This window comes from Taudactylus pleione, unplaced genomic scaffold (assembly GCF_031769625.1).
Source record: "Taudactylus pleione unplaced genomic scaffold, aTauple2 ptg000095l, whole genome shotgun sequence".
Lineage (NCBI taxonomy): Eukaryota > Metazoa > Chordata > Amphibia > Anura > Myobatrachidae > Taudactylus > Taudactylus pleione.
Window position 1 is genome coordinate 14967481 of NW_028284497.1, and position 26140 is coordinate 14993620.

At 44.4% G+C, this 26140-nt stretch overlaps 2 protein-coding genes across 4 annotated transcripts in view; one reads left to right on the plus strand and one right to left on the minus strand.

The window, feature by feature from the left end:
• The window catches only part of LOC148526623 (polyadenylate-binding protein 2), a 43124-nt gene extending 26150 nt beyond the window's left edge, over positions 1-16974 (minus strand). The window contains exons 1-3 of one of the 3 annotated variants that reach the window (XM_088470000.1): positions 16714-16974; positions 14670-15095; positions 14393-14521 (exon numbers count right to left, since the gene is read on the minus strand). In XM_088470000.1, the coding sequence (XP_088326126.1) occupies positions 14393-14521; positions 14670-15095; positions 16714-16818 (660 nt within the window). In that variant the 5' untranslated portion in view covers positions 16819-16974. Of the gene's footprint in view, positions 1-12506; positions 14522-14669; positions 15096-16383; positions 16682-16713 lie in introns of those variants that run through there. The other 2 variants (XM_088469999.1, XM_088469998.1) reach the window with 2 other exon arrangements.
• PPP1R3E (protein phosphatase 1 regulatory subunit 3E) lies at positions 16606-23975 on the plus strand. The gene is made up of 2 exons (XM_088470001.1): positions 16606-17782; positions 21832-23975. Exons 1-2 carry the CDS (start codon positions 17393-17395, stop codon positions 22324-22326), a joined length of 885 nt encoding a protein of 294 aa, XP_088326127.1. The 5' UTR covers positions 16606-17392; the 3' UTR covers positions 22327-23975.
• Positions 23976-26140: the final 2165 nt, after the last annotated feature.

Sequence of the window (26140 nt, forward strand, 5' to 3'; positions counted from 1 at the left end):
GAAGAGGGGTGCGTGACGCAGGGGCTGGGGAAGAGAGGTGTGTGACGCAGGGGCTGGGGAAGAGGGCTGCGTGACGCAGGGGCTGGGGAAGAGGGGTGTGTGACATACACAGGGGCTGGGGAAGAGGGGGGTGACGGGCTGGGGAAGAGAGGTGTGTGACATAGGGTCTGGGGAAGCGTGGTGTGTGACATACACAGGAGCTGGGGAAGAGGGGGGTGACACGGACTGGGGAAGAGCGGTGTGTGACACGGGCTAGAGACTAGGTGTGTGTGACACAGGGTCTGGGGAAGAAGGGGGGTGATGGGCTGGGGAAGAGGGATGTGTGACGCAGTGTCTGGGGAAGAGGGATGTGTGACGCAGGGGCTGGGGAAGAGGGATGTGTGACGCAGGGGCTGGGGAAGAGGGATGTGTGACACACGGGCTGGGGAAGAGAGGTGTGTGACAGACATAGGGGCTGGGGAAGAGGGGGGGTGACACGGGCTGGGGAAGAGGGGGGTGACAGGGACAGGGGAAGAGCGGTGTGTGACACGGGCTAGAGACTAGGTGTGTGTGACACAGGGTCTGGGGAAGAAGGGGGGTGACGGGCTGGGGAAGAGAGGTGTGTGACATAGGGGCTGAGGAAGCGTGGTGTGTGACATACACAGGGGCTGGGGAAGAGGGATGTGTGACGCAGGGGCTGGGGAAGAGAGGTGTGTGACACAGGCTAGAGACGAGTGGTGTGTGACGCAGTGTCTGGGGAAGAGGGATGTGTGACACAGGGTCTGGGGAAGAGGGGTGACAGACACGGGCTGGGGAAGAGAGGTGTGTGACAGACATAGGGGCTGGGGAAGAGGGGGGATGACATACACAGGGGCTGGGAAAGAGGGGTGTATGACAGACATAGGGACTGGGGAAGAGGGGGGTGACACGGGCTGGGGAAGAGTGGGGGGTGACACGGGCTAGAGACGAGGGGTGTGTGACGCAGGGTCTGGGGAAGAGAGGTGTGTGACACAGGGGCTTGGGAAGAGGGGTGTATGACAGACATAGGGTCTGGGGAAGAGGTGTGCGTGACGCAGGGTCTGGGGAAGAGGGGTGCGTGACGCAGGGTCTGGGGAAGAGGGGTGCGTGACGCAGGGTCTGGGGAAGAGGGGTGCGTGACGCAGGGTCTGGGGAAGAGGGGTGCGTGACATAGGGGCTGGGGAAGAGGGGTGTGTGACATACACAGGGGCTGGGGAAGAGGGGTGCGTGACGCAGGGTCTGGGGAAGAGGGGGGGTGACGGGCTGGGGGGGAGAGGTGTGTGACATAGGGTCTGGGGAAGCGTGGTGTGTGACATACACAGGGGCTGGGGAAGAGGGGGGTGACACGGACTGGGGAAGAGGGGGTTGACACAGGGACTGGGGAAGAGCGGTGTGTGACACGGGGTATGGGGAAGAAGGGGGGTGATGGGCTGGGGAAGAGGGATGTGTGACGCAGTGTCTGGGGAAGAGGGATGTGTGACGCAGTGTCTGGGGAAGAGGGATGTGTGACAGACATAGGGGCTGGGGAAGAGGGGGGGGTGACAGACATAGGGGCTTGGGAAGAGGGGGGGTGACACGGGCTGGGGAAGAGCAGTGTGTGACGGGCTGGGGAAGAGGGGTGTGTGACATACACAGCGGCTTGGGAAGAGGGGGGTGACACGGACTGGGGAAGAGCGGTGTGTGACACGGGCTAGAGACGAGGGGTGTGTGACGCAGGGGCTGGGGAAGAGAGGTGACAGACACGGGCTGGGGAAGAGAGGTGCGTGACGCAGGGTCTGGGGAAGAGGGGTGCGTGACGCAGGGTCTGGGGAAGGGAGGTGCGTGACGCAGGGTCTGGGGAAGAGGGGTGCGTGACGCAGGGTCTGGGGAAGAGGGGTGTGTGACATACACAGGGGCTGGGGAAGAGGGTGGTGACACGGACTGGGGAAGAGCGGTGTGTGACACGGGCTAGAGACGAGGTGTGTGTGACACAGGGTCTGGGGAAGAAGGGGGGTGACGGGCTGGGGAAGAGAGGTGTGTGACATAGGGGCTGAGGAAGCATGGTGTGTGACATACACAGGGCCTGGGGAAGAGGGATGTGTGACGCAGGGGCTGGGGAAGAGGGATGTGTGACGCAGGGGCTGGGGAAGAGAGGTGTGTGACGCAGGGGCTGGGGAAGAGAGGTGTGTGACGCAGGCTAGAGACAAGGGGTGTGTGACACAGGGTCTGGGGAAGAGAGGTGACAGACACGGGCTGGGGAAGAGAGGTGTGTGACAGACATAGGGGCTTGGGAAGAGGGGTGTGTGACAGACATAGGGGCTGGGGAAGAGCAGGTGACACGGGCTGGGGAAGAGCAGTGTGTGACGGGCTGGGGAAGAGGGGTGTGTGACATACACAGAGGATGGGGAAGAGGGGGGGTGACACGGGCTGGGGAAGAGGGGTGTGTGACAGACATAAGGGCTGGGAAAAGGGGTGTGCGTGAAGGGCTTGGATAAGGACTAGGAGAGGGTGTATCGGGCCCCAAGATTTTTGTTGCCGGCCCTGGGCATGCATTATAATCCTTTATTTCCATTTGAGACATTCTTACAACTTTATTCATTGACCATTATTACAAGTATATATATACATAGAGAATCTGTGAAAATACAGGGCCTGACTCAGATTTTGGGAAAAGAATAAGATAGAGCACAGGTTCTCAAACTCGGTCCTCAGGACCCCAAACAGTGCATGTTTTCCAGTTCTCCTCACCGAATTGGAAGTGAAATAATTAGCTCCACCTGTGGATCTTTTAAAATGTGTCAGTGAGTAATGAATACACCTGTGCACCTGCCAGGTCACCTGGAAAATGTGACCTGTGTGGAGTCCTGAGGACCTAGTTTGAGAACCACTGAGATAGAGCAAGTAACTGTCTACCTGGACAAACCATGTTGCAATGCAAGGGATGCAAATGCATACATACATTGTTTTGCATGCAGGGTAAATGCTGGCTGCTTTTGTATGTAGCCCACAAATTATGGACATCTTTAGTCTTACACTGTAAACTAGATTTCAGATTGGACACTCCTCTCCCAAATCTAAGAGGTTTATTTATTAAAGTGTGCGTTTTTATAAGTGGAGATGTTGCCCATAGCAACCAATCTAGCTATTATCTTCTAGAAGGTGCTAGATAAATGTTAAGTATAATCTGATTGGTTGCTATGGGCAACATCTCCATTTCTAAGAGCCCACACATTAGTAAATATACCCCTAAATCTCTTTGCACATTTTGCCCCACCTTCTGTGCAACCTGGTTTTACCAAGATGCACAGTTACTTGCTCTCTCTCTCTGGGCCTGATTCATCATGGATCGCAACTGCACCGATGGTGCGTAGTGCCCATGTGTATACACCGAAGTAGCATTGCAATCACTTACGCAGACATCGCAAACGGGGGAGTGGTTGGAGAAAATCAGGCGTGCCTGTCCATTTGAACGCCATTGCATGGGCATGCACAAATTAGCCATTGCGTCGGCATACACAGCTTGAGTACATACTGCGTGCGACGAGGTTAGCAATTTCTGAGTAAGGTCAGACCTGTTGTAATTGTGTGTGAGGGTTCAATGGTACTCGATGTTAACGATGTATACGCAGGACTGCAAGGTGTTACGTATGTGAGATAGTGGTAGTGGGCGTCTCCATGCGACAGCTTTGCGATTGCAGTCATTAACATATTTTTGCAGCAGACCTGCGTGCCTAATCGCATTAGCGATCCGCAATGAATCAGGCCCTCTATTCCCAAATCTAAATCAGGCCCATAGTTCACATTTTATTCCCAGTGCATATTTAAGGGCCAGTTAATGAATATTTAATAGGATGGAACAAGAAATGAGCAAACCATTCTGAATATTGTGCAGACAGAAGGATCGTTTATCCCACCATAAGAGACATCTCAGTGGGTGCTTGGGCCTGCTCCAATATTTGTTCTTCCACTAAAACTAAGCATGTCTATACAGAGCATTTTTCATTCATAGAGGAGCGGTAACAAAAGGATTCCCAATAATTTTCAAGACTCAATTCCTATGAAACCCAGTACCTAATAACCTCTACTGTTCGTTGCTGAAAAGCAGAGGTTTGTCCTACTGGCAGAATGTCTGGTATATTTGATATTCTTTTGTTTGGGGCTGACCCGTGGCTTCTAGTACTCTATGCTGGACAGCAATTGTGTGCAAGCACAGGGATCAATGATAGACTATTCAGAGCTATTTACTCATGTTGTGTGGTGTACCAAACACCACATGTGCTAATGCTACTTGAATACTCTTTATTTTAGTAACGATGTACAGAACCTGAACATCTCCGGTGACTACGGCTGCAGTGGTTGCCAGCGCTGAGGTTCCCGGCAGTCAGAATCCCGACAGCGTTAGGATACAGACACCTGTAGGTAAGTATATAACCCCTCCTAACCCCAATACTTACCGTCAGGATGCCAGCGCCGGGATTCTGACTGGCGTCAGTATTCTGTCACCGGCATCCGCGATATAAACTACATCCTGTTTGTAGAATACAATGAGGATTTATGAAAGCTTTTCTAGAGCGAAATGCACAGAAATGGTGGAGTTGCTGCCAGCCCTCTTCTCTATCAGCAGAACCAGTGGATGGATTCCAGTCATGGCAAGGGATCAGGGCTGTACGAGGGTGGTTCAGAAAGTAAGGTAACAAAACCTCTCATATGTGTAATATTCTCTGTTTCATTCTAATTTCCCAACAAGCTAGAGCAGGTAGACCACAGCTTCTTCTCATGGCCATTAGACTGCTCCTCATATCAGTCATACTGTCCCAACATCAGCTGTAAGATGGCGGGGCTGGCGGAAACATGGTCAAATGTGCATAATGTGATCGGAATTCTGCGACTAAAGGGCACATCAGCAGCTGAAATTCATCACCAACTTGTTGAGGTGTACAGTGATAATGTCAAAGGAACAGGTTTGGTGCACTGCCTTGATAGTGGCAGGACAGACGTTCAAGATGAGCAGCGATTCGGTCGGCTGAGCACATCCACCACAGATGACAATTTGTGCCACATTGCAGGTCTGATTCAGAAGAACATATGCATTAGAGTTAATGATATTGCAATGAACTGAACATCTCAGTGGGTACTTGTTACAACATTGCTCATGGGTAACTAGGGTAAAGGAGAAAGTGTTGACGCTGGTACCGAAGCAAGTCACACAATTTCACAAACCCAATAGAAAAGGATTGTCTCTTGTGCACTTGACACGGTACCATGAGGGAGTGCAGTCCCTGCAGTATATTGTTACAGGTGGTGAAACGTGGGTCATGCGACACCAGAGATGAAGCAAGCATCCACGTTATGGACACACACATCGTCCCCACCTTCAAAGAAATTCAAAACAACTCAGCAAAGAAGGTCATTGCGACCATGTTTTGGGACAAGGGCGTGATTCTTGTTGATTTCCTCAGGAAGGGAGATACTGTGAATGCTCCACTACTGACACACTGAGCCAGTTGCGGAGGGCAATTAATAAAAAACTACCTGGGTTGCTGCCAACAGTCGTCGTATTGCTTCACAATGACGCCAGGGGCAAAAATTGAGTTGTTTAAAATATAACTAGTTGTACAGTTATAGAATTTAAAAAGAAATATAACAGATCCTAGTATTGTCTCAGTCCTCTATAAATTCACTAGGTTAGTGATTTTATAAATAAATCTGTGCATTTTCTTATTCACAGACCTAAATACAAGTGTTATTCCTGGAATTGTTTCGCCTCAGTCATTTCCTCTTTTCCAGACCTGTTTGTTTCTTGCAGTCTACACATTAGAAATGGGTATTATTATATGTAAATCCTGGATAAATGTATAGAATGCGTCAGTATTAGTGATCATAGGCAAAACTAAGGGGTGATCCGCGGGTGCACAGGACCACCCATTAGCCTCTGCCACCATTTCACATTTTTTAAATCTATTTAATGGCCGGGAGTCAGGGCGGCGTTAACGCGTTCAGTCTGCTCTTAACAGCCCGCACCTGAGCGGGAGGACCTTCAAAGTAAGCAGCTCCGCCTCCCCTGTGTTAGAGCACCAATCGTAATCAAACCTCTGGGCCTCTGGTGCACGAGCGTGGTCACGTCATGACGTCGGACCGCGTGCGCTCGTGTGTCAGTGAGGAACAGAAGATGCTGTAATGAGCAGCTCAGCAACAGCTACCTACACCCGGAGGAGGAAGTGCCGCCACAGCGTCACCCATACTGTCGCTGACAGTGACAGACTAGAAAAGTGCTATGCATGTTTTGGTGGTAATACCTATTTTTTATTAGTAATAATTTTCTCTCATGTAAACTTTTTAAATGGAGCATCTTATATTTTTTACTGGCAGATATAAAAAGTATATATGTGTGTGTGATAGATATATCTAATTAGTCCATAATGCAAGTGGAATTGGCTATCTGGGGGCGATTAAATTAATTTAACATTCACCTTAAATTATTTACGCCCAACAGATCAATTCATTTGCTTTGTTCGGATGCCTGTGTGTTCCTGATAGCATCAGGTGAGCCACGCTGTCTGGAAATGACGCAATAATGTTTTGTACAACCACATGAAAATAAAACTTTAGTGTAGTTATTTAAATGTGGCCCTATACATAAGATACAAGTATATATTTGTTATGTGTGTGTATATATCTTTAATGTTAAAAAAGAAATAAATAAATAAATAGAAGAGCACCATAGCGCATAAAAGTTTTTTTATTAGCATGATGGTGTCCTGAATGTGTCTTGAAAATTATCCACTGTCTAGGAATAAAACATCAACCATTTATGGTGTAACACTGAGTAATAGGTAGTTAAAATACCTTTTCTTGATACCAAGTTGTTTATAGTGAAAACCCTCATAATATATATATATTATTATAATGTTTTATGCTTAAATTTTCTTTGATAGGCATATTGGGGGCCATTCAATTCCGTGCGATGTGCTGGGAATTTAGATCAGCAATGTGGTTTTGCAGGTAAAAGTCATCTCCGCACAATCTTGTAATTCAACTCCAAACACATGGACAAGTTTTATAGCAAAATTGCATTTTTTCCCTTGCACGCATATTATTATTGGAGGGGGATATATATATATATATATATATATTTATTTTAAGTTGGCAATGCTGGGACAAAGTACAGAACCTCTTGTACACCTTTGACAATGAATAATCAGGCACTTGGAGGCATTTAAATAGCACAGTATGGCCAATACTGACATGACAGTTTTCAAGTGAATTTCTGAAAATGCTTAAAAATTGGTTAAATAATGTGGGACAGGTACCTCCCTGTAAGTACCCCTCAATGTTCCCTCCCCCACCCTTCCTGTAACTCTCCCCCAGTGTGCCTGCTCTCGCCCTCTCTATAACTTAATCTGTGTCCCTTCCCTCACCCTCCCTGTAACTACACCACAATGTTCCTACCTTCACCCTCCCTGTAAGTGCACCTCAGTGCCCCTTCCCTCACCCTCCCTGTATCTCCCAGTGTTCCTGCCCTCAACCACCCTGTAACTCCCATGTTCCTGCTGTCACCGTCCCTGTAACTTCACCTCAGGGTCTCTACCTTCACCCTCCTTGTAACTGCACCTATTTCCCTACCCTCAAAAGTGACGAATTGGCGATGTGTCACTAGGACACGCCCCATCCCAGTTGAGCACTCCCTCTATTCAGGAGCCCGCGCTCCTTCGCCGTGCACAGCAGTGCCCTATCTGCCCCTCAGTGGCCTGCCCTGCCCCTGGTGTGAACACTAATTGGCATAAGGTAATCAATCTTTGCTGCCTAAATAATTATCACAAAAATAAGAGATATGGTGAGAATTGACCCTTGTTATCTCTATTTGTACGAGGTCCATAGGGTCCACATCTAACCTTGGGTATAGGTGATGCAAGGTCACCACACAGTTAATTACCCATGGCCGGCAATTCAATTAGCGGGGTTAACTCCTTGCATCATCGCATCTAGGTGTACTTTTCCTCGCAGCTTCAGGAGCTGCAAGGAAAAGTACACGAGAAAAGGCACCCACAGGTTATTGTGCGAGAAAACCCATTGATTCCACACTTTATGCAGAATCAGTTGGTTTCTGCGTGTTACCGCACTGGGAAACTGCTATTTCATTCTCCCCTAAGTGTCTTGTGGAGTGAAGACAGAACATGACAAATTATAAACTGGAATTATGACTTCCATGTACACAGCTGTTACGAGGACTATAGGTCAGTCAGCGTGCAGCCACATGATAGATCAAGTACAAAATCAATATTCGCGTCTACTCACAGTTTATGTAGTCTTGTATTCCACAGCAAAATCTTCTTTGGATACGTAATATGAACATTGCAGTATATCATTTGTATCCTCAGTATTTTCTTCCCCAGAACAAAGGAGCTCATGTAAATATGTCATTTAACAGCATATACTAACATAATATTTTTTTCTGATGTTGGCAGCACATACAGATGTGCCACTTGCATCTTTGCCGATCACGCTACATACGTGCGCACATATCACGCCATGCGAATAGCCACGGCCACTACGCCATGGTGCACGCTGCATTCGCACCATGCAATCTGCTGGAGTTGCGGGTGCGAACGCAGCGCGTGTACCCGCTCACGGGTTGACAACTCGAGCCATGTGTGGCATGAATGCAGAAAAGATGCAAGACACATCTGTATAGTTACAAACATTTGAATCAAAAAAAGAAAGGAAAAGAAAAAACTCTTTTGGCTGGGGGCACAAACTTAATGTAATCTATTAAAACAAAGTTTATTACATAATCTTCAACTTACGTACATAAAAGACATAACACCATATATAGACAGACAAATTATACAAAGGTTGTAATTTAAGTATCACACTGTTAATTAAACTATTGTTGGACAAATGTATCGTGTTCTGGTCACTTAGTAGTCATCTAAAATGCTTATTGTGATCCAGAATATGTCCTCCAAGTATGAACTGCCGTGTTCATATGTCAAGGCAAAAAATATTTCTAAAAAACATATAGGATGAAGTATCTGTAGGGAATGTCACCAGACTGCCCCCTTACAGTATGGGGTAATATCTGTCAATGATTTGGATTGCCGAAATGAAAGAAGGAAAGAAAGAATAGTGAGTATAAAAGAACTGCACACTTTGAGGAGTGAAATACGGCTATTAATTCATCTGCATGCATAGAATGATATTAATGAGTGTTAACCTTCTCAGTGTCAGTTATAACAGTCAGAAAATTAAGATGAGTAATAGTCATACTGAAAAGAAAGAATCAAGAATGCCATGCATCTGCTTTCAAATCTCTATGCTTCAGCGGTATTGTGCAGGGGAGATAATGATGAGAGTACATATATTGACAATAATTGATCCCTTTTAATAGTTGCATCTGCTTTCGGTCCTACTGTGCCCGGCTCCTGCGGGCCAGTACCGATGAGAGTGCGAAGAAAGAGAAAAATTCGGCTAAGTCTGTAGTATTCCACATACATATTAAATAAAGTAATGTACAAATACAAAAGTGTACGTTTAGATACTTCAAAAAATATCGTTCCGACATGCCAGGTGCCCAATAAGTAATTAAAGACATTTGCTAATGATATAATGCTCCATCCTCTATCATAGTATTCTCTCTAGTTTGTGTCTAAACTCCTAGCCAATGATATGTGCTGTGAGTGTTTATCCTGCTATCTAGCCGGTGACTAGTGTCTTTCACTTTACATAAAGTAGTAGGTGAGAGCTCATGCCTTGTCTTGTACAACTGAGAGTAAATATAATCACAGCACACCTGAGGATCTAGACAGCATTAGGTATGATAGGAAAACTCTAACACTATCGTTTGCTAGTAGATAGTGGTCTGGTTGATTTAATTGATGTTTCTCCTTTGAGAATACCTAGAAAAAATAATCACGATAGCCATTCCCCCGTTAATTGGGTATTTCAACAATCGATGGTATTAATGTTGTACTAGGTATCACTCAATATTATACACCTGTTGTCACTGACTTGAATATACATTTCCCAATGAATTGGAAAGTATCATCACATTAGACATTTCCTTTGTGAAAGGGTGTGGCAACAATTAATGGTATCATTAGCAAAAGTCTTTAATTACTTATTGGGCACCTGGCATGTCGGAACGAAACGATATTTTTTAAAGTATCTAAACGTACACTTTTGTATTTGTACATTACTTTATTTAATATGTGGAATACTACAGACTTTAGCCGAATTTTTCTATCTTTCTTCGCACTCTCATCGGTACTGGCCCGCAGGAACCGGGCACAGTAGGACCGAAAGCAGATGCAACTATTAAAAGGGATCAATTATTGTCAATATATGTACTCTCATCATTATCTCCCCTGCACAATACCGCTGAAGCATAGAGATTTGAAAGCAGATGCATGGCATTCTTGATTCTTTCTTTTCAGTATGACTATTACTCATCTTAATTTTCTGACTGTTATAACTGACACTGAGAAGGTTAACACTCATTAATATCATTCGATGCATGCAGATGAATTAACAGCAGTATTTCACTCCTCAAAGTGTGCAGTTCTTTTATACCCACTATTCTTTCTTTCTTTCATTTCGGCAATCCAAATCATTGACAGATATTACCCCATACTGTAAGGGGGCAGTCTGGTGACATTCCCTACAGATACTTCATCCTATTTGTTTTTAGAAATATTTTTTGCCTTGACATATGAACACGGCAGTTCATACTTGGAGGACATATTCTGGATCACAATAAGCATTTTAGATGACTACTAAGTGACCAGAACACGATACATTTGTCCAACAATAGTTTAATTAACAGTGTGATACTTAAATTACAACCTTTGTGTAATTTGTCTGTCTATATATGGTGTTATGTCTTTTATGTACGTAAGTTGAAGATTATGTAATAAACTTTGTTTTAATAGATTACATTAAGTTTGTGCCCCCAGCCAAAAGAGTTTTCTTTTCCTTTCTTTTTTTGATTCCATTGTATCTTAACTCTAGGGGAGCACCGCCAATCGTGTATATATAAGTTGATGGCATCAGAATTAGTGACATTTCCAACTACAATTTGAGATTGATCACTCACTGCCACACAACTGTAAACATTTGGCAATACTAATTTGACTTTTTCAGCCTGTGCGGGGACACTCTTCTCGTTTCTTGAATATAGTTACAAACATTTGCATGTTTAGCTAAATATAAAGCACGTAAGGATTATAATGGTAAGGGAAACAGACATATAGGGCCGGATTCAACTAGACGCGAAAAGCCGTAATCAGCAAAAAAGGTTTTGTCTATTGCGTCTTATCTCCAAAATCAATTCCAGGACGTTTTTGTCTAAGCAGAAACTCAATGCACTAAAATAGGCGGGAATGGCAGGCGGAAGAAAAGTGCAAAATCTCAATTTGGGGTGCAAATGTGGGGAAATGATTCAGAACCCTCTGGACACCCCCCACCTGTTTGCAGCTACTAGTCACAAAGAACTGAATTACTCCCTCACAACACTAAACATGAGTATGCATACTTTTCTTAAAATGTGTTATATTTCAGTCTGTTGAACAAATGAGAATAATTTAAAACTACACTCATAGGTCCGAATTTACTTCAGTGCGATGTTGAATAGCCGTGGGAGGGGGCTCCCGCAGCTATTCAATTCAACGCACTGTTTGCCTGGTTGGGAAGCAGGTAAGTCTGAGAATGCCGGTTATCGCGACAACCTGGGTGCTAAGGCGCGGTAACCGGCGTTCTCCAACTTAAGTGCCGGGCGCACAGCTGTTAGCGCCGCGCTAAGCCGGCAAACAGCTGCGCCCCCAACACTTGTCGGATTTCCCCTCGCATCCCCAGGGGGGTGCGAGAAGAAATCCTTTAGCCGCCCAAACAGTGTGGTGTATTGAATAGCTTCGGTAGCTCCCTCCCACAGCTATTCAACATCGCACTGCATTGAATTCGGCCCATAAAGTTTCCCTGGAGTCATCAGGAAACAAATAACAATGACCACCATTTCAGTTTGATATGAAACAGTATGAAAAATCACCTTTCAATTAATTTTGTATTACTCTTAGTGGCCATGTATCTATTTTTACTGAAATATTAAATTATAAAAAATTAAATTAAAAAAAAAGTAATCTTTCAATTTATTTAATTGGAGAAAAAATATATTTTGGATATTAACAAATATGGAGTAGGGACATTGTATAGCTGGTAAAAGCAACACAACTGTTCATAAAGATACAGAGGGGTATATTTAGTACATTAAAAAAACAACAACATCGATGTTGAGTTTCTGGGGCTAACACACACATTTACTAATAATTAAAAAAAAAAAATCAAAAATGGTCTGTTAGTTAATGTGATTTAGCCCCAGAAACACAACATGGATGTTGATTGATCTTAAATCAATTTAAAAGCGACCTTTTCGCAAATATACCCTCCAATCCAGAAATGAAAGCTCTCAAAAGGCAACTTAATGAAACAAGGAATTCATAGCATACTAATAAATAAAATCAAAACTGCATTTCTTCATGTACTATAAATTGCAGAGTTTATATTAAGACGACATGACATTCGAGAAGAATTTTACTATCCACAATAGCTTTTCTTAACGTCCCTCACTCAGACAATGAATGTTTTGCAAGACCTTGCTCAAGCAGGGCCCGACTCAGAGTTAGGAGCAAAAAGAAGAAAAAAACAAAACAAAACAAAACAAAAAAACACAACATGTTACAATGCAAGGGGAGCAGATGCATTTACTGTTTTTGCATGCAGGGAAAATACTGGCTATTGCATGCAGCCCACAAATGCTGGACAGCTTTATTTTTACACTGAAATTTAGATTTGAGCTAGAACATGCCCCTCCCAAATCTAAATCTCTCTGCACATTTTAAATCTGCCCCACCTGCAGTGCAGCATGGTTTTACTGAGGTGCAAAGTGCTCCTTTTTTTATATGGTCCCAACTGAATCAGGGCCACAGTGTTCTCACAGGTACCAACATTTGGGGGCTGACCCGTGAACAGCAAAAGAATGCACGTACCAGGATTAATTGCTTGCATAGTCTGGTATGCTCACATTCCGTTCTGTCTGGAAACTAAACATTCATGAAAGTGCCTAAAACTGAGCTGATGAGTAATCTAGCAGAGATTTTTAGTTACTAAAGGAAATGTCTGCTGCCACTTTACAGTTTCTTACAGGTTCTAATGATCACTAGAACATATTTAATAAATGTAATTCATTAACTAACCTATAAGTACTACCTAGCCGTCTACGTTTAAACAGGTTTGTCATAGTCACCACACGACAGTTCATTTCATGCCAGGTATCTACAACCTCATCCCTCCAACATTGATAAATATTACTGTGCTGGGACTGGCAACAAGCAAGGATATGTTATGGGGTGGATGAGTCCATATTCTGAAAAATATGGCCAGGCAGAGGAGGTTACGCAGATACCAGGGAAAAGATTGTTGAAATCTTCCAACTGTATAGAGCTGCCATAAAACAAATAAGTCTTAGATGGAAGTAGGGAAAGTAAATCAGTGTGGAAAAGGAAAAATCAGAACAGACTTGGGCAAGGAATCTTTAATGCATGGATAACACTTGCACCAATCGCCTTTGTAATAGTGTTCTGTGTATACGGAACCCATTGTCCCCTTGTGTAAGGATGATGGTGGAGTGGGAGTTTCTTCTCATGGTTCCCTTCTCATATGCATGATGATAATCCATGTTCCATTCTTTGTGCAAGACGGAGGCAAATTCAACATAAACGTTTTGCCAATTACAAGGACAATCACTTATCTAAATATAAAACAGACTGTGCTGTGATCACAGCTGAGAAACAGAGCAATGTAACTTAAGGCCAGTTTGATGCCTATATTCTGATGTAGAGCGGCTTCCATCTGGAATAAGACAGATATTTGACAGCCCTTTCTTATACGTTCTGATTTAGACATGCCCTCCTATATGAGAAGAATCCACTAAAGAGAAAGAAGCTCCCACTGCAAAGTTTCATGAGAGTATAGCACTAGCAGCAAGAAAAAGCAATAAATACCAGCACTGCTCACAGACACAAATGCATACAGAGCAATACAGGTCGCTCTTCCATCCACAAAGAATCACAGGCGTCAGACACATACACGTATTGCCTCCTCACAAAACAAACTTCATTCACATGCACTAAAAAACAAAACATTGAATACGGACATGCTGTGAATAGACTCATGAAAACAGCATACTCAGCCTACATACACAACACTAATAAAAGAACAAACACTCTTGCACACATGCAAAATCACAACCTCATGTACAATGCCATCCATCTCCAGACACGCTGCTTGTTGCGTATGGATAAGCACACTGTTTGCAAAGGACATTTAGTGTCTGTTGCGTTCTGTGTCACTTGCTGGCAAACAGTGCTCCCATTGTCATAATAGCCCCAAGAGCCACTGCCCCGGTCAGTACGGTCTTCAGCGAGGCCCAGTTCCCCTCACGCTGCCTCCGTGCTTCTTCAATAGCACCGTCACCATACAGAGTCAGGAATCCATTCTGAGGAAGAGAGGACATAATGACACACATTAGGCTTATACATACTGCATCATACAGCGGAGCAAAGTATGCGCGTGAGATGTGATGTAGAACATGCGTGTCAGAAATCCATATACATGTGCATTTGTAAGAAGGCAACTGTCCTCACCCATCCACCGTTACTCTGCATCCAGTCCCTCAGGTTGGTCTCCATATACGTCACCATCCAGTCTTGGATACGTGGCAGGAGAGGTGCCATCTCCTTGTCAACACACTCTGCACAAAGTGCAGCTCCAAATACAAAGAATGCCACAACACGACCCCAGTTCACCCCACCTTGGAAAAGGCCACTTGCCACCTCTGCGAAATGTGTGTATGCTGTGCCTGGGGTCACATGTATCTGTGAAGAGATTTCACTGAAAGCCTGCCGGAAACGATCCTCAAACTCATCCCCAGCAGCACGCATAGCTGAATGCAGAGCACAAGATGCAGGTCCAACTGGCTCTGGCACCAGACCTCGCTGACATAGTTTATACCGTACAAAATCTTCCACCAGGGGACGGGATCTTGGGTCAGACTGCGCCATCCAGGCTCTCTAAAAGAAAACACATACATGTTGACTTTTACAAAAACAGCATGCTATGCAAGAAGGTATTATTTTATTCTTAAGGAACAACAAAATGCACACAGCACTGTATAAGGAAAACAGTAAAATTGTAACAGGGCATAAATACAATATGTAATGTTAGATCATAGCATAAATACATAGCAAAAAAAAAAAAAAAACACACAGCAGACTGGGTAGGATAGGTTGCAGGGGTCACGGGTGGGTACCTCGCTGAAGATAGCAGGAGCACACAGAAGCCAGTCGATTTAATGCTCAGAGATCCTGTACCCAACATATCGGCAAACAGTCTCTTAATGGGAGGAGAGTGAAGCAATGGTAACAAGGATAGTGCTAGGGAAGAACAAGAGGGTGGAGGGCCCTGCCCATAACAGCTTACATACTAAGAGGAATGGGAGAAAAGATGGAGGGTGAACAGGGAACAATATATAGTGGAGGGTTGGTAGAGAACAGAACAGAAATCAGGAGGGCTGGTATGCTTTTTAAAAAAAATAAATAAATTTAAGGGCACATTGGAAGCTGAACAGACTGGCCCAGATTCTGACTGAGCAAAATAGTGAGTTCCAGAGAATTGAGTGGGTCACCTTGAGCAAAATCTTGCAGACGAGTGTGAGATGAAGTGACCAGAACGGACGAACTGCTTCACAGGTGCATGATAGAAAACCTCATCATCCTTTAGAAAGTTAGCAGATTATACCAGCCCTGTGCCCCCCCCCCCAATGTAGTGTAGCCACCCCATATGGAGATGTATCAAACCTTTGAGAGCAATGAAGCAGAGAAGTTGCTCATTACAATTAGTCAGCATCTTTAATGTTATAGCGGTGCATATGCTTACACAGAACACAACTATCAGCTGATCTGTATACGTGGTTGCAATTGCGATCCATGCAGAATCAGGTCAGTAAGATGGACACATCTCCCTCCTCTTGGGGAAATGTAACAGCAATTACTGAGGTGCACAAGCGTCTTGCCCTCCCCTGAGATATACAGCAGTCTGCATTATTCTGGAAGAGGGTCACCCATCGCTATACAGGGGCACATTACAAGGTGTCACAGGCAGGCCCCAGGAGACAGAGGACGGGGCACTGGGAACTGGTTCCCCTGTCTGTACCGCCGTTCACCCGCAGACCCTCTCCCCGCACACACCCGGGTACACTAGCCCGTGGGTAACTATATACCGGGAATAGACGGGGGCGCAGTAATGAACGAGGTACAGGGGGATGGAGGGGGACAGGCCCGCCGGGCACCTGCCGCTCACCTATCGCTCCGCTCACCAGTCATATGCTGCTGGGCACTCTCCCCTGTGTATTGTTGGTGTCATTCTCATGGCGGCCTCTCCCACCTCGGCCCGCGCCGCCGTTACTCTCCCGTCTTCGGTTTAACTCGGAACCAGTTCCGGTTCTGTCATGGCGACGCCCGATGACGTCAGTACGGCCACACTAGCCAGCCGCCGATTGGACAGGGCGGCCTAGCCCACGGGAGAGAGGAGCACCGCCCCGCCGTATTCTCTGGTGAAGACGAGTAATCCGACCTGCACATTCCGCTAAATACAGAAACACCGGGGCGATCATTAGCGCCTCATCCTCACCAGACACCAGCTCAATGTACTAACAGACTGTGCGCGCCTGCTCCCCCCCCCCCGGGTTCGGGGAATCTGCCGCGCTCTCCCGACACCTTCCTCACAGCCTGCCATGTGCGCTCCCCGGCCATGCGGCTCTTCCTCCCCGATGTGTGCGGCGTGTCCCCGGCACCGCAGCCTCCAGGCTGCTCAGACTGCGGATCTGCTGGGGCCTCTGCACGCCGGTCGCTCCAGGATTCACTACCCCCAGCTTCCTTCCTGCTCATTGCCCGGCGTCTGCTCCGGTCCCGATCACCTTGCGACTGGCTCCGCCCTACAGCCGCTCTCCAATCCGCTGTCCGGGCAGGAGGGGCAGCCAGACACACACCATACATAGGCTAGAGACTCTACACGGAGCATTACGGTACTGGTCCATGGAGTCTGCTGCATGATGGATGGGATGCAGAGGACTCGGGAGCAGCTGATAGAGGGCGAGTGATGGAGCAAGCAGAGGAGCTGTGTTACTAGGGTGATAGCTGGGGCCTGGAGAATGCAGCACAGCCGTTGCAAAGTGGACACTTGTACTTGAGGATCCCATACATGTCATCACAGCTCTAATCTCTGCACTGTGGCCCCTGAGGAGTATGTACACACATGCAGGTAGTAGTCCCACAGTCTAATGTCTCTTGCCAGGTGGTGGTAGAGTGGAATGTCTCGCCCCTCTCGGCCTCCCTCAGGGGACATCCCTAGGAATCTGAGTTATATTGCTGGGCTATATGAGCGAGCCTATTACCGCACAGCCAGGCCCAGCATAGAGGAGCATGATGAGGAGGTGGAAGAAGTGAGGGCCCCGGCTTCTCAGCGGAGGTGGCGCTCACGGTCTGCTCCTGCATTGCGTGTGTCCCGGGCAGAGCCGCGTCACCGCAGCCCGGAGACCAGAAAGAGAGTGCGCTTTGCCGATGCCTTGGGATTAGAGTTGGAGTCTGTACGCCACTTCAGACGTGAGGACATGCCCTGCATCCCCCAGCATGTCACCCACAGACTGCAGAAGGAGCTGATGCCACAGCTTACAGGCTCTTGCAACACCAGGGAGTATGCGGTACGTTGTGCCATGTCTTTTCTCATTGCTGAGCATACAGTATATTTGCTGTTCATCTGGAGAGAAAAAAAATTAGCAGTGAAGCTAGGCTTACATATGCATCCTTCCACGGCTTTTAAGGGTTATTTGTAAACATGCTCAAAAGCAGATGCTCGGTGCACTTTTTAAAACCAAATGTACATATTTATCTTCTTTTATCATACATAGAGGTGCACCTGCAATGCAATGACACTTTTGAGAATAGCTTCCTTGAAATAAGTCTGTGCCGCATCTTAGATTTAAGGTCAAACTAGACATTTGCAAGTGTAGAGATTTCCCTTCAAAGTCCTGCCTGTTATGATTATTGTTTATATATATATATATATATATATATAATTATATATATATATATACACAGGCAAATAGGCATCACTCGGAGACTTTCAAATCAACAATGTGCAAACCCCCTTGCTGGGGTGTCTTTAATCAACGTTTCGGGGATCAGAGTCCCTTTTCTCAAGATGCATACATGATCCTTGAAACGTTGATTAAAGACACCCCAGCAAGGGGGTTTGCACATTGTTGATTTGAAAGTCTCCGAGTGACTCCTATTTGCCTGCTTCTATTGATTGAGGGTGCCATCCCTCTAGGAAGGCACCGGAGCAAGAATTCTGACTTACCATCTGAGTGCCGGTGTTTACTATATAGTGTCACCATAGTATACAGCACAGCGCTGAGAGTATTTATCATTTACATCAGTTACTGCCCCATTGGAGCTTGCAGTCTAATTCCCTAATACACACATACTAATGTAGGAATGGCAACTCCTACCCTACATGGTCTGACATTAATGGCAAACAGTTTTACCATTGATAGATGATCACAGATGATGAACATCAGGTGCGGTGATCAGATGGCCGCAGAGGACATGCACATACATGCACAGCTGCAGTCTAATGATTGGTGGCCATCAATGGTTCAACCATCATTGGTTCCCTCCTGATCACGATTGGCCATCAGGCACTTCTGGCAAATGCCAGAAGGGCCAATGGCCTCAGGGCCGGCTCAAGTAGGGCGGAAGTGCAACCCGCCCTCCACCCCACACCGCTGGAAACATGTTATGCGCTCGGGAAGGGAAGGGGTGGCATCAGTGATGGGCTAGGAAGAGACAAGGGCCTGCCGCGAGGCCAGGCCCGGTGACTCGCGGCTCGCCCCCTTCGAAAGCGCCCAAGCCTAAGGTGGGTGCACAGGGCAGAATGCAGGGTTGAACTACAGTCCGTCCCTGCTTATGACAGTTAAAAACCATTGTATAATATGTGTAATGTTATATAATCAGCACATCTCCTTCACTCCAGCTAAGATCGCAAATGGGAGGGCAGCATCTATTCTGCACAAATAGTACAATATTTAAGTCCATATTACCTTATCTCAGCGATGTGTTTTCAAAATGACAATCACTGTAGAAACATGTATAAATACATACAATAGTGCATTATCCTAATACAGTCAAAAGTACAAAAAACCCAGTGTTCATGGAAATAGGAAAAAATAATCTCCTTATTCCAGATATGTGTAGATCCATAGGTTAGAAAATGCCACGCCGCCTTAACATATAAGGATTAAATACCTTTAATTGAAATTGTAATTTATGGGCATGCCAGCATGTCTGTATGGTCCTCCTTTCCATATAGAGTATATAGGAAATCTCCCCATAATTGCAATGCAAAGTGAAGTAAAAAAGATTAAGTGCAGCACTGTGTGTAGGTCACAAATTCAATGTAATAAACAATGAATACACTTACAAATAGTGAAAGCAGTAAAAACAGAGGTTGATTATGCTCATACAAGAATTACAGCGATTTGGGGCACATCAATTTTGAAGGAGCCAGATGGTGTCTATAATGAAGTCCCTCCGAATAGGCTACAATTCTGGATGGTTTAACAGACAGACAGGATACCCACTGCACGCCTTGACATGTTGCATTTGTGAAATCTTTCTGAAAAGTTCGACAGCAGGTGTATTACAATGTTCTCTCTTTATCCCGTTATCCAACCAATTTCAATTGTATTAGGATAATACACTACTGCAGGCCTGGTCAACCTGTGGCTCTCCAGCTGTTGTGAAACTAAAGGATATATTTACTAAAGTGTGGTTTTTAGCCAATCAGAATCTAGCTATTATATTCTAGAACAGGGGTCTTCAAACTTGGCCCTCCAGATGCTGTGGAACTACACATCCCAGCATGCACTGCACATAGTTTTCGCATGCTGTTATATCAAAAAGGTGGCAGTGCATGCTGGGATGTGTAGTTCCACAGCAGCTGGAGGGCCAAGTTTGAAGACCCCTGTTCTAGAAGGTGCTAGATACATGATAAGTAGAATTCGATTGGTTGCTATAGGCAACACTTCCATAAACCCGCACTATAGTAAATTTACCCTAAAAGTCCCAGCATACCCTCCCACGACCAGCTGGTAAAGCATGCTGGAACTTGTAGTTTCACAACAGCTAGAGAGCCACAGCTTGGCCAGCCTGGACTATTGTATGTATTTATATATATTTCTTTAGTGATCGTCATTTTGGAAACACAGAGCTGAGATAAGTATGTATACACTTAAATATTGAGATACAAACCATCTATGGTTAACCCGTTGATAGCACTTCCTAAACTAGGGTCCATTTTAATGTGCTGCCAATAAACCTATCAGTATGTTTTTGTACTGTGGGGAAAAAAATGGCGTATCTGGAGGAATTCCACACAAATACAAGGAGAGCATACAGCCTACTAGCATTTTAGTGTTACCTCCTGCATTAAAGATTTTTCTCCAGAAATGCACGTTCGTATCATGTTATGATTTTAAATAATTATGACAGTGCAAAGTCATCCTGAGTGTCTGTATTACGTTTGTGTGCTTAAATACTTCAAATTACACTGCACAACAATGAAAATGTTTCCGATGTGAAAATAGTTACTTCTAATTGATTTCCGCATGCTTCTTTGTATTTACACATGTGAATATGACATTTAAAACTCTGTTAGCTCTGAGTTCCGAGATATAGCCCATTTATGACAATGTAGGGGTATTCCTAGTGAAGTGGGCAGAATGGAGAGAATCTTACCAGCAATCTGCGTTCCGTGCAGAGGGGGCGGGGCCTAATGACCCAATTAAATGAATCAGTTATTTGTCCCCTCCCCTATTCAAATATATGCGATTCACGGGATTACCCACACAAGATAACTAATTGTGAAAGAAGCTCCTGTGGTACACAGGAACCAGGGAATGACCCCATAAAATTTCCCTCGCCTCAAATTTTGCATTTGTGTGTAATTTGAGGCACATGAGTGTAGTTAGCCCACCTCAGAATATGTAAAACTGTGATGCAAACTTAAAACACAAATATCTTCACTTACATCAGGCGTGGGGAACCTTTCTTCTGCTGAGTGCCATTCTAGGCACCCTGCTAGCCAGATGAGGCTAGCAGAAACAAGCTCAGAGGGCCAGACCAAATGATTCCGTGGACTTAAATGTTCCCCATCCCTGACTTACATCAACAGGCACATTTCTATGAAAGCAAACACATGACAATACAAAATGGCATATGAGTGCCTGGTGCATTTTTGCACATTTGTAAATGACCTTTCTTGTATACTGAATCTTGTGCAAACTAATTTACTGTTGAATTGAATTCACCTTTTTCACAACAGACATCAAAGTATCAGATGTTTCCAATATCTGGGATTGATAACAATAGAACTGACATTCTTGTTTTCTAATGACATATTTAGTAGTATGTTGATTTTTATTAAGCCTTCATTCTGATATTTCATAATAATAATGAGGATCTTTCAGAATGAATTGAGATTTTCATCTCTGGAATAAATTTGCACAAACCACCATTGTCCTATTTGTAGTTGTTGATATGATCATTAATTTACGCTTGTCTATATTATTTTGTTGCTTGTAGTAAAAAGTAGTGCTGTGCACTCACAGCTTACTCCCTGGAATGTCTCTTCTTAATGTGTAATATTACTGTAGGAGTCCACATGTCTAACTGAGTTGTTGTTTTCCAGAGCTGGTGTGAAGCTCGGCATGCAATATCCCCCTCTTGGATAGTAGAGCCTGGAACATGGGAGAAGCAAACTTGGGAGCGCAGTGCATGGGATCAGCAGACATGGGATCAGCGTGTGTGCCTACAGAGTATGCGCTGTGAAAGCTGCTTCTTGTGGGGGTCTGTGAGAGTTCTGGATCTGGCTTATGAGAAAAGAGTTACCGTGCGATATTCTGTAGATGGCTGGCTTTCTTATCAGGATACACATGCTCTGTATGCTGCTCGTCTGTGCCATGGGGGGCCTGGGCACCCTGGCACAGATCTCTTCACCTTCCGACTTCCTTTACCACCACAGGACCAACCACAGGCTTTATCGCTGCAATTTGCTATCTGCTATGAAGTAGGAGAGGAGGAGTTCTGGGACAACAACAAGGGCAGAAACTACAGCCTGAGTCTCCCTGAAGCTGGGCCTTCCCAAACTCAGGATACTGAGAATGGATGGATTCATTTCATATAAAACAGGGGATAAAATACCAAAGAATAGAGACCAAATAGTTACTGTCAGGAAGCAGTAAGAACAAGGTATTTGTGGCAGCTGCTATGCAGGATTAGGGCTATGTATTGATAATTGTTTAATGAAAAAAATGCTAAGGCTAATTTCAGTGGTGCCCAAACTGGGTGATTTGGCACACAGGGCTACCTTAGGGCACTTGCACGGGTGTTGCAGTTTGGTGGTCTTTGTAGGCTGGGCTTGCTCTGCCTGTTGCCTTAGAGAGGCATCACATAGCCTTACATTTACACAGCCTTCACTGCTTAGTGTGTCCCTGGCATCCATTCCTCCTCTGTTATTCTCCCCCCATCCTCTATCTGTCTCTGTTCCCCCTCTGTGCTATGTGTCTGTCACCATATTTGTATTATTCTATCTGCCTCCAACCTGTGTGTGTACCTATCTCTCTGTATGTGGAGCTGTGTCTCTGTCTCCCCATGGGGCCTCTATTTCCATCCTTTGTATATATGTCTCCCATTGTTCCCCAATTCCATCTTTTTCCCCTTCTTTTTCTCCTATCTGCTCCTACAAGCCACTGTACCTTGTACATCACCTTCTCATCCTTCATCTTCCACTTCTCCCCTCTTCACAGTCTTTTCGTACTCTCCTGGTCAATGTGATAGGTAAAACCAGTGCTGGCAGCTGCCATTCTACATGGGCAGAAAGATGCACAATTATGTCCACCACCAAATAACTGACCCTAACAATGAAAGTTAAGCACAATTTTTTTAAATGTAATAATTTTTGCTTTTATCTCAGTAGGATACTTTAGCCTTATGGCGCCATGAATAAAAAAAAAAAACAGAGACTCTAGGGTGTTCTGACTCAAGAAAATTTGGGAATTACTGGCTAATTTAATAATGTTATATAAACTAATGTAACTCAGCCACCACTGCAATATTTGCTTTCATTAGTTTAATTTGTAGTAGACAGGTCAGGTCACAATTGAGGAGCCTGATTCCCATGTGGTTGGTTGCTATAGGTTACTGGATAATAGTGTTTTTTTATGCCATGTTATTTAATAAGCTGTTATATGAAGGCAATCTTATTCTCTCTTTTAAAATGATGACTCAAAGTGTGCAGTTGATCTGTTACTATAGTTAATGGGGTTGTCTCAATTTAGACAGCATTCCCCTTCTATATGACTTGACACCTCCCCCTTCCCATCTTCCCTCCCATCTTATGAAGGCTCTCCCACTACATGGCAGTGGGAGCAATATTACACTCCAGGATTTAGGTAATAGGGATGTCAAAGAAGGAACCACCCTAATGACTACATGCCAGACAAGAGAAGGAGGGCATAGAAGAAGACTGGACACACTGTCAATTTTCAGATAATTGTATTTTTATATTATGTCTTACTCTCTGGGTGATAAGAAACGGTTTTTTCTCTGTTCCCTCTGCTCAAGAGAGTGCATAGAAAATCAGTGTGGGATGGTGCTTAATTATTGTGCAACATGGTGCCTTATCCTCACTGGCTGATATTGGCTACTATTCATCTTCCTTCCTATGTCACAGCTACCATGAAAATGAATGAAGGAAGCTATCCTGAAGCTAGCAGGATGCAGTCGGGATGCAGACGGTCTAAATGCTGACTGTCAGCATTCCAACTGTCTAATCCCGGCAACTGTCTAATGACCGGCGTCGAAATCCCGACGCCGGTCATTAGACCTTATCCGGGAGCCCGTCACCCGACTCACTGACCGAAGGTAAGCTGGGCGCAGAAAGCAGCAGGGTAGGGGAGGGTTAGGTTAGGGGCTCCCGGGGGGGGGGGGGGGCGACTTAGGGTTAGGCATCCCCCCGGGTTAGTGTTAGGCTAGGGGAAGGGGGGTTTAGGGTTAGGCACCCCCAGGGAGAGGTTAGGGTCAGGCACCCCCCCACGGCCGAACAGAAAGAAGAGCACCGATAAGTGTAATGGTGCATACACACGGTCAGACTTGCTAGATCAACAATGAACGATTTCATGAACGATGTCTGACAGTATTTAAATGAATTATATCATCCAAATCTGTCTGCAAACACAGTGAATATCAGATATAGTTATCTGAGTTACCTGACATGTGGGCACGTGCATCGTTCGTCGATGCATGCCAAACATGTCAACGACATGAACGATGTATTGATTTTTACAATCGTTATCGTTCATATCTTCCAGAAAATCTGACCTGTGTGTTCCCTCCATAAGAGGTACATTAGCAAAACAAGCCAGTGGTTCGCTAGTAATCCAGTATTTATACCTGGCCTTGACCACCTACAAATAATACAACTTTCTCATTTGTATATGCATCTTCATCTGTTAACAGTTACCTATATTAGAACGCATCTGACCAACCATTTCCCCCGCCTTCAGATGCAGACAGGCATTAGTTTGCATAGGTGTATATGCGTGTGTCCACATTCTATAAATAACACAAAATAAGCGCCTGCACCCACATAGATAAAATAACGTGTATTGTCATCGTCATAAAGAAGAAAAAACTAAAAATTTTAAGAATCTGCGCTGGTGTAATGAATTATACTTGCATAGATCGATAGATGAAATAAGTAATTTATTTAAACATATAAAACAAATAGTAGTAGACACCACAATAATATAACTTCATGTGACCTTTTTAACACACATGTATAGCAATCAGCACGATATTTAAAACATTAATCAACGCATACAGCTAACTATCAGTTAAGTTATACTGTTGCTAATCCTTATTCCAAACTCGGGTGCAATACAAGTCTATTCTGTTTCTGTAACTGGTAAAAATAGCATATAAAATCATAGGCTTATATATTTTTTACCAATCACAGAAACCGAAAAGACTTGTATTGCACCAGAGTTTTTGATAAGGATTAGCAACAGTATAACTTAACTTCTACTCTGAGATAGTTAGCTGTATGCTTTGATAACATATTTTAAATATCGTGCTGATTGCTGTAAATGTATGTTAAAAGGTCATATGAAGTTATATTATTGTGGTGTTTACTATTATTTGTTATATATATATATATATATATATATATATATAAAAAACTTTTCATTTATCGATCTATGTAAGTGTCCACATTCTAGTCATGCACAGAGCGATTTCATACTATACAAGTGCTGAGTGCTGCTTTTCTATGCTTTTCCTAAGGATGCAGACCATTATTTCTCACATTGGCATAGTGTACTATGTAAACTACAATTTATCTGAAAACTGGTTCGATGGCTGTATTTAAAAAATGTTCTTGAGTGCCACATGTACCATGGATTGTGACCAAAAAAAAAATTGATATTCTGATAGAGAGAGACAGAGAGAGAAAGGAAACTGGCAAATTTGACAAAGTGAGAGAAGCCAAAGTAGTTGATGAGTAGGTCTTGGGTATCAAATGACTGGGATCCGGTATTGCTATTTACTAATTACAGCACAACTTGTTGTTAAATGATGTCATTATGCTTGCTTAAAGCCATACAAAATCGTATCTGTAGCTGCGCCCCCATTTTCAGATTGTCTGTCCTTAAACTTTCTGAAGCCTAATGATAATTGTGACCAGATTGCTGTGCATTGCTTGGTCAAAAATACACTCCAGTATGGCGCGCATACACAGCTAAAGTTTACAAGGCTTAGACCAACTTGTGCCTTATTAAGTTCTTAAGATGAATGGAATTGACACTGATCAGATAGGAATACTTAAAAGTAGCAGGGTCTTCAAGCCTGAAGAGTGCGGCATGTGTATGGAGATGAGCCAGCTGCTGACCAATCGCATGCCACTCTCTTCAACTTAGAAAGCAATGCGGCTCCCAAGTGTT

What these genes read in the sequence shown, in the direction of transcription:
- PPP1R3E (XM_088470001.1), top strand. Translation starts at nt 17,393, where the DNA reads ATGTCTCGCCCCTCTCGGCCTCCCTCAGGGGACATCCCTAGGAATCTG. An exon ending in GCAACACCAGGGAGTATGCG is followed by an intron (nt 17,783 to 21,831) that starts GTACGTTGTGCC and finishes GTTGTTTTCCAG; the next exon opens with AGCTGGTGTGAAGCTCGGCA.